This window comes from Eptatretus burgeri, chromosome 18, assembly GCF_056783735.1.
Source record: "Eptatretus burgeri isolate ZD-2024b chromosome 18, Ebu_testis_v1, whole genome shotgun sequence".
Taxonomy (NCBI): Eukaryota; Metazoa; Chordata; class Myxini; order Myxiniformes; family Myxinidae; genus Eptatretus; species Eptatretus burgeri.
In genome coordinates, this window is record NC_140978.1 from 33,678,970 (window position 1) to 33,697,843 (window position 18,874).

The 18,874-nt window shown below is 43.4% G+C and overlaps 1 protein-coding gene across 4 annotated transcripts in view; it reads left to right on the plus strand.

The window, feature by feature from the left end:
- LOC147008854 (ERC protein 2-like) overlaps positions 1-18,874 on the plus strand; it is a 498,963-nt gene that overhangs the window by 149,437 nt on the left and 330,652 nt on the right. For all 4 annotated transcript variants that reach the window (XM_085864636.1, XM_085864633.1, XM_085864635.1 and 1 more), the window contains exon 14: positions 365-546. In XM_085864636.1, coding sequence (XP_085720762.1) covers positions 365-546 — 182 coding nt within the window. The remainder of the gene's footprint in view (positions 1-364; positions 547-18,874) is intronic.

The window sequence follows — 18,874 nt, forward strand, 5'->3', positions numbered from 1 at the left end:
CCAAAGTTCTTGAAAACAATTTCTTTTTTCATGATTTATCCAAAAACTCTCAAGCTCTCTCCCCCTTTTAGCTCATTATGTTTTTCCAGTCATCATTTTTCTGCCATATTATTTTCTGCAAAGTCGTTTGCAGTTCAAGATGGAAATCATGTTAATTAATGTAAGGAACAGAGATCTGGATGACGCACGCGGCATGTGGAAAGATTAAGATGAAAAAAGATGGAAAGGCAAAGTTGGGAATGGAGGAGTTGTTGAATGAACTTGACATGATTTATGTTCCATGCCTGGCATATCTGTTGCTACATCTATTAGTATTTCCGCCTCTAAGCTGCCATTCGCTTCTTGCTCCGCAATTCCCCGCCAGGCCCAAGAAGCTGAAGACCGTGCACGGGGCAGTGAACGGATCCAGCAGCTGGAGGCCGAAGTTGCGCAGCGCATCCAGGAAACGTCGCAGGCTCACTTCGAGGTTGACCGTCTGTTGGAGATCCTCAAAGAGGTGGAAAGCGAGAAGAATGGCAAAGACAAACACATTATGGAGCTCGAGAGGTCAGCCGGATGTGCTTTGATTCATGTTCTGTGATAAAACTGAAAGCACTTTGTAATCAATTGCATCAACCTACAGCAATTAGATTAATTATGGATGTAATATATATATATATATATATATATATATATATATATATATATATATATATATATATATATATATATATATATATATATATATATATATATATATATATATATATATATATATATATATATATATATATATATATATATATATATATATCCGGGCGTAGTGGCGTGCGCCTGTAATCCGGCTACTCGGAGGCTTGGGTTGGAGGATCGCTTGAGGACGGGGGCTCTGCACTGGGCAGGGTGCAGAGCAGCCCGGAATCATGGCGAAACCCAAATCCTGATCCCTGTGTCGTAAGAGGCGACCAGGGTTGCGTCAGGAAGGGCATCTGGCGTAAAACCTGTGACAAATCAGTATGCGGATCATAACGGATGATCCGCTGTGGCGACCCCTAACGGGAGCAGCCGAAAGATGAACAACAACAACATATATATATATATATATATATATATATATATATATATATATATATATATATATATATATATATATATATATATATATATATATATACACATGTGGATTCAAAAACGAGTAAGTAATTAAATTGCGTTGTTGCTGCAATAATTTTTCAGGAAATACACAAAGAAAAGCTAAAAAGTTGTAAAATGCAGGAGTATTTTGTTTGTGACTCCTTTGCTTTACACATCGAGTAACTTATTGAACCTCATTGTCACACCTCCATGGAGTTTATTAATGTATAACAATGGAACCTTGCTCTAAACGGTCTGTATTATGCCACGCAATTCAGCCGAGTTGCTTCCTCACTGTTATACCATTCCAGTTTGAATTTTTATTATTTTTTTGTACACCTACTCAAGGCCCATATGAGAGCTAACACACAATGCACAGCAAGGGGGGCATGAGACAAGAGGGGCGGGAGTGGGAAGGACAAAACAGTGGGGAACAGAGACATTTGGAGATCTGTGGAAGGGATGGGGTGGGGAACACGGGGTATACAAGATGGACGTTACAGGGAAATCAGGAAGGAAAGCAGGAAATTTGAAGGAGGTTAGTTTGGGGTGGATTAACAGGGGTAGAAAAGATCGAGGGTTTGGATGGGGGGACAACAAGAGGTGGTGGTGAACAGCTGTTTTGAAAGCCTGGAGGCAAGAATGGGATTAAACAGAGTGAGGGAGTTTATTCCAAAGGTAGGGAAAAAAGAGGAATGAAAGAGTGAAGGTGAGCAGTGATTCGTGATTGTGGTAGTTTTACCAGAAGGGGGTTATTGGCAGACCTTGAGCGCCCTGCTGAAATATGGTGGGGATAAATCGCAGACACAACAGGGGGGGGGGGCGAGACCAGAGAGGAGATGGTAGAAGACAGAAAGACCACTGACCTGCCTTTGGTAAGAGAGTGAGAGGCCCAAAGACTCGCAGGAGATGCCAATGATCAGAAATGCCTTGGTTTCCACAGCGTGAAGCCGAGAAAGGTGGGAGGCAGGAGCACCAGCGCAGAGGGGAGAGCAGTACTCCATCAGGCTGCGGACAAAACCTTTGCATGTGGTCAGGAGCTCAGGTGGGCCGAAGAAGGATGTTGCACGATGGAGGATTCCCATTCGGAGACTGGCTTTGCAGGCCAGGTTGGAAATGTGGCTTTCCCAGGAAAGGTCATGGCAGATGTTGAGACCCAGGAGCTTGAAAGAAAGGACTTCTTCCAGAAGATTGTTGAGAAAGTGGATGGGTGAGGGGGGGGGGTTGCCAAATGGTCCTTTCGGAGAGACATAGTGAGAGTGTGAGATTTGTCTGGATTGAAGGACATGTTCCACATGTTGGACCAGTTTGTGGTTTTGCACAGATCTGCAGTAAGCAAAGAAGCTGCTGCTGGCTGGTCTGAGGGATGACAGATGGTAGGACAGAGGGTGGAGTCATCAGCAAAGAGATCTAGAGGATTTTCCAGAGTCCGAGAGATCGTTGATGAAAACCAGAAAAAGAAAAGGGCCCAGAACGCCACCTTGAGGTACTCCAGCCTGGACAGGAAGAGGTCTGAAAACACTCCATTTAGGGCCATACGTTGACTGTGATAGGAGAGGAAGTCTGCGAGCCATGAGTGGAGATGGCCTTGGATACCATGGGAAGAGAGTTTGGTGAGCAGGGCAGGGTGCCAGACTGTGTAAAATGCACGTGATATGTCCAGGGATACGGCTCGGATTTCCTGTCTGGCATTGAGGACCTCCATCCATTGTTGGGAGAGCAGAAGCAGCATATCCAGGGTGGAGTGACCTGGTCTGAAACCAAATTGATGATCGGAAATCAAGCCATTGGAGAAGAGGAAGGATTTGATGTCTGAAGCGATGATGGATTCCATAACCTTGCTGATGATTGGGAGAAATCTGATTGATCTTTAGCTGCAGGGATCTGTTTTTGCACCTTTTTTATGCAGGCATTAATGTTTGCTGATTTCCAAGCAATGGCAGATGACCTTGAGCAAATGATAGGGTAAATAGAACAGAGACAGGGGGTGAGCAAGCGCAGAGGAGCAGGTTTTTAGGACACGTGGGCTGATGCCGTCTGGATGGGTTGCAGAATTTTAGTCGAGGTTTGACAGCAAGCTCTCCACTTTGTCAGGAGAAAAGAATATAGAGTCCAGGGACAGTTGGGTGCGACTGTGTAAGTTGAGTACAGAAAGTGATGGGTTTTGGATACAAGATTTCGATGCAAACACTGAGTTTAGGCATTTAGCCTTTTCACGTGCGGTATCAGCAGTGCGGCCATTTGAGGAAAGGGAGGGAATGGAGGGGGAGCATACACCAGAAACAGATGTGAATTGATGCCACCAGGATTTGGAGGAGGGAGAGAGGTTTGAAAGTTCAGGCTTGAGCTGGGAGAGATGTTGTTTTCTGGCTCTCCTGAGGGGGGGATACACACTTGGTCTGAGGTTTATGGAAGGAACTGAGATTACCCTCAGTTGTGTTTGCTTTTCATGAGGAAAAGGCAAGTTGTTTCAGGACAACTGCCTCACCACAATCTTCAATAAGCAATCGGCGGGAGGAAGGGTAGGACAACTGAAGACTCGAGGGGATAAATCTGTTCATGAGGGAGAGAAAGTTTTTTTTTTTTTAAAGAATTCCCAGGATGAGTTGATGTTGGATAAAGTAGCGATGGGAGACCAGTCTAGAAGTTTGATGGCTGCTTGGAGACCCTGCCAGTCAGCCTGAGTGAAATGACAGACGCAACGGTGCTGAGGTGGTTCTCTGATAACAGCCAGAGAGATGTCCACCTTGACAGTCTGTCAATGTAAAAACTCTCATAACATCAATAATGTTCATACCTGGACTTGTTGCAGGCCATACTGTGAGTCTTGCCCGGATAATTCTTGATAGGGTTCGCCACCATCTGCTTGAGCACCAGCGTCCAGAGCAGTCAGGCTTTACACCAAAGAGGTCAACGATTGACCGTATCCTTGCTCTTTGGGTCCTCACCGAATGGAGACGAGAGTTTCGGCAGGGGCTGCTTGCAGCTTATGTTGATCTCTGTAAAGCGTTTGATTCATTGAATCGGGATGTCCTCTGGAGGATTCTTAGTCTTCATGGGGTGTCACCAAAACTGATCGATCTGATGTCTGAACTCTACTCTGGTACTGAGAGTGCTGTGAGATGTGGTGGTACCATCTCTGAGTTATTTCCAGTTGTTACTGGCCCCAACACTTTTCAGCACTTATATGGACTGGATTCTGGGGAGGATGTCGGAGAGATCAAGCTGTGGTGCATCATTTGGGAATGTAAAGATCTCTGACCTTGAATTCGCAGATGATGGCGTTATCTTTGTGGAGACTTTAGATATCCTTTTTGGGGGCCCCCGAGGTGCTGAATAAGGAGTCAGAGCCTCTGGGATTGTGGGTTTCCTGGGTCAAAACTAAGATCCAGGTGTTCAATGACATCTTGGATGCTGCTATCCTGTCTGTGCCTGTTTGTGGGGAGGATGTTGAGGTCATGGAGAGATTCACTTACCTTGGCAGAGATATTCATGTCTCTGCCTGAAAAGTCATGGATTCACTGGATCATGGGGTGTGGTGCTGCCGGTACCTGTGCAGGAGAACGAAAGTCTGAGTCTTCAGGTCCTTGCTGCTTCCAGTCTTGCTCTATGGATGTGAGACTTGGACTGTGACCAGGGATCTGAGACGGAGACTTAATTCCTTTGGTACCAGGTCTCTTCGGAGAATCCTTGGCTATCTCTGGTCGGACTTTGTGTCCAACGAGTGGTAGCTGAGAGAGACTCAAATGAGATTTGTTACCTGCATAGTCCATGAGCATGAGCTGTGGCAGTATGGACATGTGGCTCGTTTTGCTGACGCTGATCCTGCTCACCAGATTCTCTCAGCGAGGGAGTCTCGTGAGTGTAGGAGGCCAATGGGCCGACCACGTGCCTCGTAGTTGCAGCAGGTTCATCGGCATCTCAAGGAGATGGGGATGGGCCAGGTATCTGCCTGGGGGATGGCCAGCCGAAGGCCCCTGTTGTACCGGTGGAAAGTGGACGCAGTGACGCGCTCCTCTGGCACATGTTCCCACACCTGACCTGACCCGATGCTGTAAGTACTCTATTAATTTGGCCTCTTAACCATCACTAATTATTTTGCTATATTTACTGTTTGCTGAGGATCATCGAATTGCTTGAAAATTAATCCTTGTTTGATGAGTTGTGTTCCTCAGGGAAAGACATGATGGTCAGAATCTGCCTGTATTTGTTTGCAGTCAACATGCCATCAACTTTGCTTAAATGACCATGACCATTGTCAAGCATAGTCTTAAGCTAGGCCATTCCTCCACCATGCTTCCTTGTAGATGATGTACCTAGATTGATTATGAAACCATTTTTTCTAATATCAAACAGACTGTTCCTGATTATTGCTGAATAATACAGATTTAGATTGCTCCATAAAGAGCACACATTTCCGGCTTTGCTCATCCCACATTGTTTGGATTCTGATGCTACCTATTCTCGACACCATTTTTTGAACAGCTTCATGTTCAATGAAGATATGATGTCATTTCATGTGTATCTTACTCTTTGTTCTCCAGGTAGCATTATCACATGTATTTAAAGCAAGCCACATTGGCAGTATCTTTTCTCATCTATCACTTAATTAGCTCGCCCTCCAGATTTTAGCAGAGCTTTGAGATAGTTTCAGATTTCTACATCAACCACTAATGGATGATTAACAGTCATGTTTTGATGTACCCTCTTCAGAGTCTCAGACGTACATAGGTCCTACTGAAATATGAAGCCTGGTGTTGTTTAATGGTGAAGGTGGCTGGCTTAAGATCTGAGGGTCTTGAGTTCAAGCCCCTGTCGTGCCTTCGATAATAACACCAGGTGGGTTGACTCAGCCGATCATCCTTCCAAGGTCAGCAAAATGAGTACTAGTTTTTTGGAAACAGGATCACTGTATCAGCAGCACAGCCGCGCTTCCAGAAAATGATACACCCAGCAGCCACAGGCTACATACAAAACAAACAAACAACTGAAACAAGACAAATAGAGCTACATTCAAAGTACACCGCCCCCATGCCAAACAAATAAATAACAAATCCTCCAGCACGCGATATTGCTGGGGCGCGTTCGGTGCCCGGCGATGCCACCGTGCAGCACATGGAGACAGAATTGTGAGGGAGCGGTTTACAATAATAGGGTGATTAATTGTGTCGTTAAAATAAATAAATAATAATCGTAAACTAATTATTTTCTTAATCAATTGGCTAATAGTTTACCTTAAGCCACCATTGTTTCATCCAAATGTGTAACTTTTTGAAAATTAAATAATTAAGTAATTCACCCCAAAAAAACCCAACAAATGAGTCAATTAATTGATTGATCAAAAAAATTTTAAAACTCCTTTTTGCCAAAACACTTGTTCACTATTGTGTCCAAATTTCAGCTTCTTAGTTCAAAGGATGGTTGAGATATCACCCGGACAAACAACTAAGAAAACAAACAGTTTGGAAAGTGAGTATGCCCTTTGGGATGAGTATGCAGTATGAGTATGCACAGCCTGGTGTTGGCTTAGTGGTGAGGGTGGCGGCTTGGGATCCTCGGGTCCTGAGTTTAAGCCCCGTTGGTCGCTGGATTAACACCAGGTGGGGTTGACTCAGCCTGTCATCCTTCCGAGGTCAGCAAAATGAGTACCAGTGTACTGGTAAGGGGACACTGCATCAGTGGCATAGCCGCGTCCCAACCGATGATACAACCAGCAGCCACAGGCTGCACTCGATAGAGAGATGAGTATGCACGCATCATCATTTGGCACCGAAGGCCTTCGGCATCAATGCCTTTGGCACCCGGCGAATGACGCTGTGCCACGCCTGGAAATGGAATAGGGAGGGGCGGTGTACAATATGGAGTCTTTTGTCAGTTTTTATCATGGTGTATCCTTCACTCGCCAAAACATTGGTTCTCTACACGTTTGTCGTATGGTTTTAGATTCGCACTTCTACTCCCAGGAATCTTTCTGACTTTCTGTGCTTTTAACTCTCGTCCTACCAACATATTTTACTACCTAATCTTACCAACCGGGTTCTCTTCGGACCACAACTCAAAAACCACTCAATTTCACTAAATCTGCCAAAGTTTCACATCAATGACTGAACATGGTGTTTGATTGACGAAGTCCACAAATACAAGAAAAATAAAAGTAAATCTAAAATTTACCTTCCAGCTGGGAAAGAAGCACTAAATTTCAATCAATCTGCTGGTTTCACATCAATGAGGAAACATAATTATTTTGATCGGATGATGTTTTAGTGATAAAGTAAACAAACAAAGGCATTAAAAAAAATTGGAGGGCTTGCTCGATACAAATACCATGCAAAGTAATCATGTATGCATAAAATTGGGCGAAAACAACTGGGGTCTTTTCGGACCCCAGGAAGGATTTGCTTGTTACTCTGAGCAGCAAGGTGGGATCTTAAAACATCACGTATATTTATTACCAGCACATATTGGTAAACAAACTAATAAAACATAAAATACATTGTTAAACAAATTTATAAACAACACATCAAAATGTATGCCTGGGGTCCAAAACGACCCCTGTTGGTAAGACTAGGGTTTCACAGTCTGGATACCATTATGGCGCTTTCTAATTGGTTGATTCATAACAAAATAGTAAAAATGATCAACACTTGATACACCGGTGCAGGTCAACGTCACATGATGAAAGGGGTAGCATTCCTGAAGGATTTGACTTGTGCACCACTTTTCTCATCGTTCCCAGAATTACAAGGCATTGCAAACACTATTTAATACCTCTGTCATCGGATGTGGACGAAGGTTATGTTTTCACCCCTATTTGTTTGTCTTTCTGTGAGCAGGATATCTCAAAAAGTTATGGATGGATTTGTCCGAAACTTGGTGGACAGGTTGGGTCGGTGAAACGGACAACTTGATTCAATTTTGGTGTGAAGATCTAGATCCGGATCCGGATACTATAATTTTTTTTGGTGATTTTGCACAATTTAAGAGATACTGCCAAAAATTAAACACAGCAGACCATGATATATCAGAAGGTTGTCGATTGGTTATGACAAAACTTGGTGGATGAGTTGGGTTGGTGACAAGAACAATCTGATTAGATTTTGGTTCAGGTCTGGATGCTGATCCGGCCTATCAGTGGGATACAAAACGTAAACTCTTCAGCCTGGTGGAGGTATGCACTCTTCCGAGTGCCGTTCTAGTTGGAGGTTATGTTTTCACCCCTCTCTGTCTGTTTGTCTGTGTGTCTGTCTGTGTGCAGCATATCTCAAAAAGCTGTTGACGGATCCAGATGAAATTTGGTGGGCAGGTTAGGTGTTTGACAAGGAAGAATTGATTCAATTTCAGTGAAGATCCGAATCCGGATCTGGATACGAGAATTGTTTAATTTTTCAAGTGATTCTTCACCATTGAGAGACAGGGTCCAAAACGATATATAGCACGATATCTCAAAAATGTATTGTGCCTGATATGTTCTGATGGATCAGGCTTTACACAGCGGAGGTTTGCGCTTTACTGAGTACCCTTCTAGTTTGGTTCGTGTCACTTCTGCTGCTTGCTGTTCAACTGCACGCGATAATGAAGAGAGTAAACGCAAAATTCTGTACGTTTCCATGGACAGCATTTTGTGTTTCCTCATTCCCAAAATGTCAAGTTGTGCTGCGTCACAGCACTTGTTCAGATGTAAGAGTTTGTAGACAAAACTATGCCTCTGCTCGAATCGATATACTTGTCGTTGTCACTTTAAAAGACAAAAAAGCTATTATTCAAGGCCTTATGTGTAATGAAGGTTATCGTATTGTAATTATACTATTATACATCCTGCAAAGTGATGACGAGCCATTGTGCTGACATTTGGAGCAAATTTTGACCTCAACAATGTGGCCAGTGTTACCACTGGACAAACTGTTGTGAACAAAGAGAATTACAAGTTCTCTGACATCATGCTACATCTCTTGACAAGTTCATAAGCATTTTCGAACAGTCCTCATTTATAGCATTCTGTTACAGCACTTTTATCTCCATCGCACTTTCAACCGAAAATCCATCTCGGGGAAATAGCGATGCAGGCGAGATTGTGGGAGATTTTGAGGATGGGTATATCTATAAGGACCGTAACCTCTTTGTTATTCCACACACATTGCAGCATCTGGTGCGGGGTAGAGCACACGCGGAGCATGGTCGGGCCTTGCTGGTTTGGGAAGCACATCCTGTAGTTTTGGAAATGGCACTTTAATTTAAATGCCATTACATTTACACTTTGCAATGAATATTAATTCGATCATTAGAAAGAAATGAGGAACATCAGACAGGGCGGTTTTCAGAGGCCCTGCCAGCGATCGTGGTGTGCCTCCGATTTATAAACGGCATGATAGGGTTACTCTGATCTGTGGGAATGAGGAGCGGTTGCCCCAGCGAGGCGCATGCGCAATGGCGGCACACCTAATTAAGAAATCAAAGGAAAGTTGGAGGATAAAAGTTTTTTGAATTGATTAGGAGTTTCAGAAACAATGTCTAGTCTGAGATATGAGATTGCTGTAAACAAGCATTCCATCTTGCAGTTCGGTTGATCTTTTATTCTGTGTGCAGAACTTGATAAAAAAATAGACACTGCTGAGAGACGTGGCCTGAACACATTTCCAATTCCCCAGACAAAGCATGTAACATCACGTATGGCATTCACTCAACAGTAGTTTCTTGAACCATGAGCTCTTTGCCTTCTAAAGTGTTTTCACAATAACTCTTCGAGATATCGCTTACCTGGTCATTTTCAAGATCTCAAGATGAAAAATCCGTTTTTCTTTAATGTACTCCTATATCGTTAATAATTTTTGATGGACTCATTGCAGGGTACAATGAGTCAAACAATGAAATGAGGATTATTGATAATGACGGAACAAAGGTTGCTACGAAACGATCATTCATGTTTTGAACTCAAAACCATGCATCGCACTCATCCGCGTCCTCAAACAGTTTAATTCTGACTTATCTTCCATCTAATCTGTGTCTTGAAACTGTAATGCGAGCCTTCTGTTGGTCGTGCATGGCTGTGCGGCTTGAGAAGAACTGTTGAGTCGTGACAGCAATGGTTGATGTAAACCCGGTGCCTGGCATCCGTCGCCATTCCGGTCACTGCTGTGGTAATTGCTGCCTGCCCATGAATGAGGAAAGAGCTGGCAAAGGGATTGTGGATGGTTTTTGGGGGACTTTCATGACAGGCCTGTCAGATTGAACAGCTTGGATTTGTGGCATCTGTGCGATCATGTTCCATTTCCTGGAATACTTATGGCCTGTGTTTTCAATAAAGTCAGCAACTCGACTTTAATTTGCCACCAATACCATTCATAAATGGAATGCTTTGAAGGAAGTAAATGTGAAGGCGATAATGTAAAGAGTTGTTCAAAAATGTTATCTTGGGGTGAACGGTAATCGTTGCAAGACAAATAGAATTTGCTGCATCCGGAGAGTGTAGCGGTAACATTGGGTTGAAATGCTCTATGGAGCGATAATCTTGTTTTGGTCAAGAGTGAGTCAGAGACAGACATATATTGAGTTTAAGGGTAAAGATATTTCAATTAAATGCATATATAATTAGAAAGCATCCGAAAATGCAAAGCCCATCTGCATCCGCTTTGTCCTTGAACTAAACTTGATGAAAACGACACTTAATAAAACTTTGTAAATTTTATTCATTTTCGGAGCAAATTCAGCACCAATGCTCAATTGTTTTCCACATTAAAAAATATTGTAAACAAATAAAGGTTTGTTGAAGATTTGATGACAAAAGCTCAATTGGGAAAAATGTGATGGCCTGGACAAACACACTGAAGCTCAATGGTAAATAAATTGCAGTGTGGTAATCTTCATCCTGATGAAGAAGCACTTACATGGAAGGAAGGAAGGAAATAAAGAAACACTGAAGCGATTTAAAAACAGATAAGTCTGGAGACGGTGATGGTTTACGAGCAATGTACACGGTTCGCCTTTTAATTTTTTGACCTTTGAGGGGACGCCACGGGCAAACTGGCGGGAATCGGGAAAAACGTAAATGATGAAAGTTGTAGTCCACGAAGAGCACTACTTGCATACCAACTTTCATTCAAAACAGGTGAAAACCCGAGGAGCTCGATGGCCCATTTATTGATTTTTTGACATTTTCTAAGTTCGTGACCTGGTGACCTTGACCTTGGGATGAAAATGAAAAATCGAGCTCCGTGGGGCTATGCAGGTGCCATTGGGCTAACCAAATACCAAAACCACTGCCAGATTCGACAAACCCCCTCGGAGAAGATGTAACTTGAAATTGGCTACCCCCTAAAAACACATGTTTTTTGGGCGTGGCTCCGCCCATAATGGGCGCACCACGCCCATTCTCAGGAAAACACAACTAGATCATGATACAAACCTCCCACCCAAATCTTATCAGGATCGGATCAAAACCCACGGAGCTATGATCGGGACAGACAGGCAGACACACACCCATGACGAATATAGTGGTCACTTACTGACTCGTGAACCAAAAACGGAGCGTCTTGCGCTTGACGCGCTACAACGGGGATAATATGGGATATTTATAATCACTATGACTTTGCCCTTTCATATTTTTACCCAATTTTTTTATCACTTTCTTCACATTCCTATAATGAACATTTGTTGAAAATTTGATGAGAAAAGCTCAAATCATAGAAAAAAATTTATGGCCTGGATGAACACGCACACACACACACACACACACACACACACACACACACACACACACACACACACACACACACACACACACACACACACACACACTTGTAAAACTGTCTCCCGCCACATGGGAGGATGGGGGCGGCCAACAAGAACAGCACTCGATGGAGCGCAAACCTCTGCCAGGTTGAACATTTTATGTTTTGTATCCCACTGATAGGCTGGATCTGCATCTGGGCCTCAACAAAATTCTAATCGGCTTGTTCTTGTCACCTACCCAGCTCATCCACAAGGTTTTGTCAAAATCCATACAATGCTTTTGAAATATGATGCCATATATCGTTTTTGGCCCCATCTCTCAATGATGAAGAATCAATGAAGGAATTCGAAAATTGGTGTATCCGAATCCAGATTCAGATCTTCACCAGAATCGAATAATTTTTTCCTTGTCACACTCACAACCTGTCCACCAAGTTTTGCCCAAATCCGTCCACAAGTTTTTAGATATCATGATATATATTGTTAAGGATTCAGCGGTGGCGGGATTCGGACGAGTGCGTCAATCACTGTCCGTAACCAGTTTGGGTTTTTCGCACCCTTCTCTCGACAGCCAAATGTTACATATTCAGCATCACTCAACCACCGCCATCTTCGGGGTTATAACGCCAGCTGGTTCGGCACAGGCCTCGGGTCACGCGCCTCGAATCGCGATACCAACGTACCCCTGGACCTTACCAGTTGGGGAAATAGACCCCGGTTAGAAACTGGTTTTGTCAGATACCAAGCGAATTCTGCCAGTCTGTAACAATTTTGGTTTTTATATCCGAATCGAGCGGATCGTTCCTCGGCGCGGCACGAATTAATTTAAGGCGGCAACTTCATACAAATCAGCCACATTTATTGGGGACACATCGGGGAAACACAACACAAGCAAAGTATTCACGACAATGTTATAATTAATCTCTAACCTGTTCTTAACATGGGAGCTACGGATTACGGGATTCGAAGGGGACCCTAATGAGATAAACCTTAAACAACATGCAGACAAGACATGGACAGCATGCAGACAAGACACAGAGTACTTGGTGATGCCTCATGGACGAGAGGAAAAGTGTCAAAGGCCCAAATGTGGCTCATGACAAGCTGATGTCCACGGATTCGAGCACCCAAGCTCAAACACGCCGCGTGGCAAAATGGCGCTCGTCCTCCTTCTTCTCCCGGCACCGCTTGCACCCGCAGCCTCAGCTCGTTCTGACCCCGCGTAATGTCGACGGCACAAGACCGTCAGATCGATGGTGGGTTTCAGCTGGTATCTTGCAAGGTCCAGTATACAAGTCCAGGCCTAGCCTATTCACCAGACCAGGCCAAATCGAGGTGTTGGGCTCCGCAGGCTGGGTCTATGGGATTCCAAGACGTCGTCGAGCCATGAGGTGTTAGGGACAGTCAGAGACTCTGTCACTGGACTCCGGACGAACCTGTCGATGTCCTCCTCATAAAAGTCGATCGCCAACTCCCACTAGTCGTTTCTCCTGTCTCTTTTACGAAGCAGATCGCAGACAGACACAGCCGTCCCATACACAGCAGATCACGACTCCCACTAGTCGTTTCTCATCCAGCCGAGGGCAGACAGACCTCATGCAGTCCTTTCCCTGCCTTTCTTTTGGCTTGCTCCTCACGAAAGCCGATCATGCCCCACCTCGGCACTCTGTTTCTCTTACTGCCAAAATGGCAGACTCAGTGCGTTCAGGTTCAGTTTCTCTCCCGGCAGATCCACCACTGCCTTTCCTTCGCTCACTCGCCTCGAAGCCCACTGGCTCCTCCCTTCAGTTTCACTTCCTTCTCTAGGCCACTCCCCCTCTCAGAGCGCTGGGCGGGGACTATTGTCCGGAGAGAGGAAGGAAGAAGAAGAACCTCAGTCCACCACCACTGTACGAACAATAAACAGCCTCTTACACTTCCCGACACACATGTAGCGTCCATTTACCGAACAACCTGGCTAAACATGCATTTATTGGGGGATCTGGGCTAATCCTATGTTTAATAACACACCAAGGGCTATTTCCGCAACACTATGTATATATGTATGTATATGTATGTATATGTATGTATGTATATGTATGTATATGTATATATATATATATATATATATATATATATATATATGTATATATATGTATGTATATATATGTATGTATATATATATGTATGTATATATGTATGTATATGTATATATATATATATATATATATATGTATGTATATATATGTATGTATATGTATGTATATATATATATATATATACATACATATATATATATATATATACATACATATACATACATATATATACATACATATATATATATATATATATATATATATATATATATATATATATATATATATATATATATATATATATATATATATATATATATATATGTATATATATGTATATATATGTATATATATGTATATGTATGTATATGTATGTATATGTATGTATATGTATGTATATGTATGTTTGTATGTATATGTATGTATATGTGTGTATCTGTATGTATATGTATATATGTATATATATATATATATATATATATATATATATATATATATATATATATATATATATATATATATATATATATATATATATATATATATATAATCGGTACCGTTCAACCTTCAAAATCGGTACCGTTCACGCGAAATCAATTCCGAAAACCATTATCCCACGCAGGGTTATAAAATTTGGCAGGAATGATCTACAGGTGATGCTCTCGCAAATATATTCCGGTTTTTGTGATACATGGAACACTTTACCCACAGCGCCCCCTACAATTAGGGTATGCACGAAAATTGGTGAAAATTGAAGGCCCCCTAGCGACCAGGTGAGTGCATCGATACAAATGAAACTTTGCAGGTTCATGATATTCAATGAGTACTACAACTTTGCCTCAGGACATATTGACCGATTTTGCTTAGGTCAGGGGTCAAAGGTCAATTAGTGCAAAAATTGATAATATGCGAGAGCTGGAGGAGCCTTCGCGCCAAATGCTACTCCTCCTCGGGTTATGGTCGGATGGTCATGAAAATTCACAATAATCGTCTGGAATACATAATGCACAAATGATCGAGCCGGGTTTTCGATTTAGATCTTTGTTCACCCACAGCACCCCCTCGAACTTTGGGGATTTCCGATTTCAAACCGCATTTTCGGTACTTTTCATTCAAATGGATACCGAGTAGTTATCAGTAGATGGAACTGGATGAGATTTGATATGCATAATCTTAAGGTGATTCCCTATCCGCTATATGACATCCATTTTGCTCTTTATCTTATAGTTTCCATGCTCGGCGACCCATCGCCACCTACCGTCTTGTTGTTATTATTCTCACGTAAAGTCTGCTCTGTGTCCCCTTTTGTAAGTTGCCTGTAAATAAGTCATTATTATGAATGTTCCCAGCTCGTTTTTGTGGTTTCTTTCATTGATCCAGCATGGTCCGAATCCGAGCTTAGCCGAGACTTTATTCCCAACAATTCATTCCTTTTTGCCAGTACGTCCTTGGCAGTGTCGCTCAAGGGCGTAGCCAGATGTCCAAAAGCGATGAGGCGAAAAGAGGTGAACTTGGTTGATGTGACGGTGCGCGTAGCGCAATATGAAAGTAAACATAGGCATAATTTTATTTTCCTGTGTAATATTAGGGGGGGGTGAGGGGTATTGTCCTATTTAGGTATTGTGATAGGAGTGGAGATAAGAGTATTAGGAGCACTGCCGGGAAGCTTTGATAGTTTACTCCCCAGGGAGCTCAGATGGCCAGAGGGCTCAGGCCAGATCATATTTCAGGAAATGAGCGACGAGGCAACTGCCTCGTCTGCCTCAGCCTGGCTACGCCCTAGTCGCTCGGCTGCATCCGATCCGGTAAAGTGATCCGATTCGTTAGATTTTTGTGTGGGCGATTCGTGTCATGTCGTGGGGTCGGAGTGGAATATTTTCGCTGTCTGAGATGACCTTACCGGAAATGGAGTGGGGCGGTTTCTGGCCAAAGTTAGCTGGCTGCGTGAGGGGTTTGGGCCAATCGGACCGCCCGCATTGGTATATATATATATATATATATATATATATATATATATATATATATATATATATATATATATATATATATATATATATATATATATATATATATATATATATATCACGTTTCTGTCAATTCAGAGGGCGTACGGCCGCCGTATCCTCGCCATAGAGCAAATGTGACACTGAGGTCTAAAGTATCGATCGACACACGAGAGATGCTTTCGCGAGGACTTCCACTGACGAACTGAATGAACAAAGCATGAAGATGCGGCTCGAACAGGTTGTGGAGACACGTGAACAAACATGAACGCTACGTTGTGTTCGGTTTTTAAAATGTATTAGGTTTTTCGGGCAAAATTTTCTCGAAAAAATTGTTCGGATTACAATTTGTTCAAACAATGGGGCGTTCGGATTCTGGGGGCACCACGGTATATTATAGTTATAGTATATTCAGTTATATATCCTGTTATATTTTTATTTCAGTAAAAAAAAATAACTGGGATATATATACCCACTCATTACCGTCCGTCTGGCCGCACGTTCGCCTTAGGGCCCCCCTGCGGTCGCCTTGTGGGCACCTTGCGTCTGCCTTGAAAATTCTATGGCCGCCGCAGCGATGCCCTAAGGTCACCATGCGACATCAAATCAAAGACCATACGGTACCCCCACGTTTTCGTTCTCCACAATTTATAAATACGCCGTGCGGCTCCCCGAAAAATAAAAACATATGTGATTGCTACATTGTGTGACCGTGGAAATACTGCAGCCGCCGTATAATTGCTACTGGCTGCAGATTTTGGAGACCCCACGGCCGCCGTGGCAAATGTGACCTAGGCCTAAGCGTTATAGCGCTTGTACTGATATAACGCTCATACACCTTGGACCTCCAAAAATACTACTATTTCATGTTTAAAGGCAAAAAAGTGAGAAAATAGAGACAAAGTTAGTCCAAAATATCGCGAAGTGGCGAAAAAAAATTCAAGCTGTCATCGCCCTGTGTTGAGTTGACATGTGGTGTGAAAATACTCACGAGCTGTTATCTTCTCGCACCTTTCCCGTATAAATGGCGAAGCTGAGATGAACAAAATCAATTCAATTAAAATCATCATAGCATCCGTATCTCCTGTAACTCGCGTTCATGTTCCCTTCTAACACCATACAACACAGTACACAACGTAAGTACAGTACTGTACTGTACAAGATTAACTAATGTTCGCGTGCTCTACCGCCCACATCCTTTTGGAAGAGTTGTCAACAATTTAAATCTAAGCTCCCGTTACATCTCCTGTACCAGTTCTTCGACATCTTCATCACCTACCAGCCGAGAAATCTTCAAATTTGTTAGTTTTGTTTGCTCTGTTCAGTTCAGCGCCGCCATGCCAAAGCGGAAGTGTTATTCCATAGAGGAGAAGCTACACATAATTTAACGGATATGGAATGGTGAAACTCAAGCGACCATCAGCAAGGATACAGGCATCGCCGGTTCAACTCAAAGAGGATGGTTGAAGGATGAAGAGAACATCAAGAGCTTCATCGTCACTGTCAACTCCAATGAAGGGATGAAGAGGAAGAGGAAGAGGGTCAAGCTTGGGAGGGATCAGGAGTTGGACCAGGAACTATTCAATTGGTTCTGCAAGTCTAGAGAGCTTGACATACCCATCTCAGGCACCATCCTCCTTCATCAGGCCAAGAAGATCAACAAGGATCTTCACAAGGAAGAGAGAGGTGAAGATGCTGACTACAGCTTAACCAGGGGGTGGCTGCAACGCTGGCAGGATCGACATGGGGTCCACATGAACCAACAACATGGAGAGGCCAAGTCTGCAGACCTTGAATCTGCCAAGAACTACCTCTCTGTCTTCAATTAACTAATCGAAGACAACAACTTCACAGAAGACCAGGTTTTCAATGAAGATGAAACTGGTCTGAACTACAAGACCCCTCCAGACAGAACTATGGACCTGGATGACAATCCATCAAGAAAGACTGGACACAAGAAGCCAAAGGACAAAGTCAGCCTTCTTCTCTGTGCCAACAGGTCAGCGTATCTGAAGATGACCCCATTGGTCATAGGGAAGTCACTAAACCCCAGATGTCTACACCATGTCAACAGATCCCTCCTTCCCTGCATTTACACCAACACCAGGAAGGCTTGGATGACAGAAGCCTGTTTCAAGGACTGGTTCTTCCAGAGGTTCTGCCCTGCTGTGCGGAAGCACCTGAGAAAGCTTGGGCAAGAAGAGAAAGCTATCCTTCTCATTGACAACGCCCCATCTCATCCATCAGGAGACATCTTAAAGTCCAAGGATGGGAAGATCTTCGCTTCCTTTATGCCCAAGAACACCACCAGCAATATCCAGCCTTTGGAGCAGGGGGTCATCAACTGTTTCAAGCTATTCTACAAAGATCAATTATGCGAAGCTATGGCCAGGGAGCAAAAAGAGATGACCGTCTTCCTCAAGGCCATGGACGTTAAGAAGACGATGGAGTTTGCAGGGCCAGCCTGGGAGAAGGTCACCAAGGACACCATCATTAACTGCTGGAGGAAAGGCCGAGGTCCTCCCAAGTCTGATAATGAAGAAGACTTCAATGGGTTCTCCAAGGAGGAGGTGGGCAGGTCTGCCATCACGGCTCTCAACCTCGCCCCTGGCACATCAGCTCTTGATGCTCTCCAGGCCTGGGTTGATAAAGAAGAAAGAGACCTGGCTGAAGAACTGCTCAGAGAAGAACAGCTGTCAACTGGAGAGGAAGAGGAACCCCGAGAGGAGTCAGAAGAAGAAGAGGCACCAGATGAACCTCTCCCCCAGCCTCTCCATTCCAAAGCTGAACAGCCTTTCCTTTATGGTCTTCGTTGGTTGGAGTCCTTGGATGAGCAGGAATGCCCCAATCTTCGTTTGAAGATACACCAGGTTAAAATCCTTCTGGATGACACCCGAAGACTCTCAAGAGCATCCATGAAACCAACCAAGATCACCGATTTCTTCAAGAAATAAA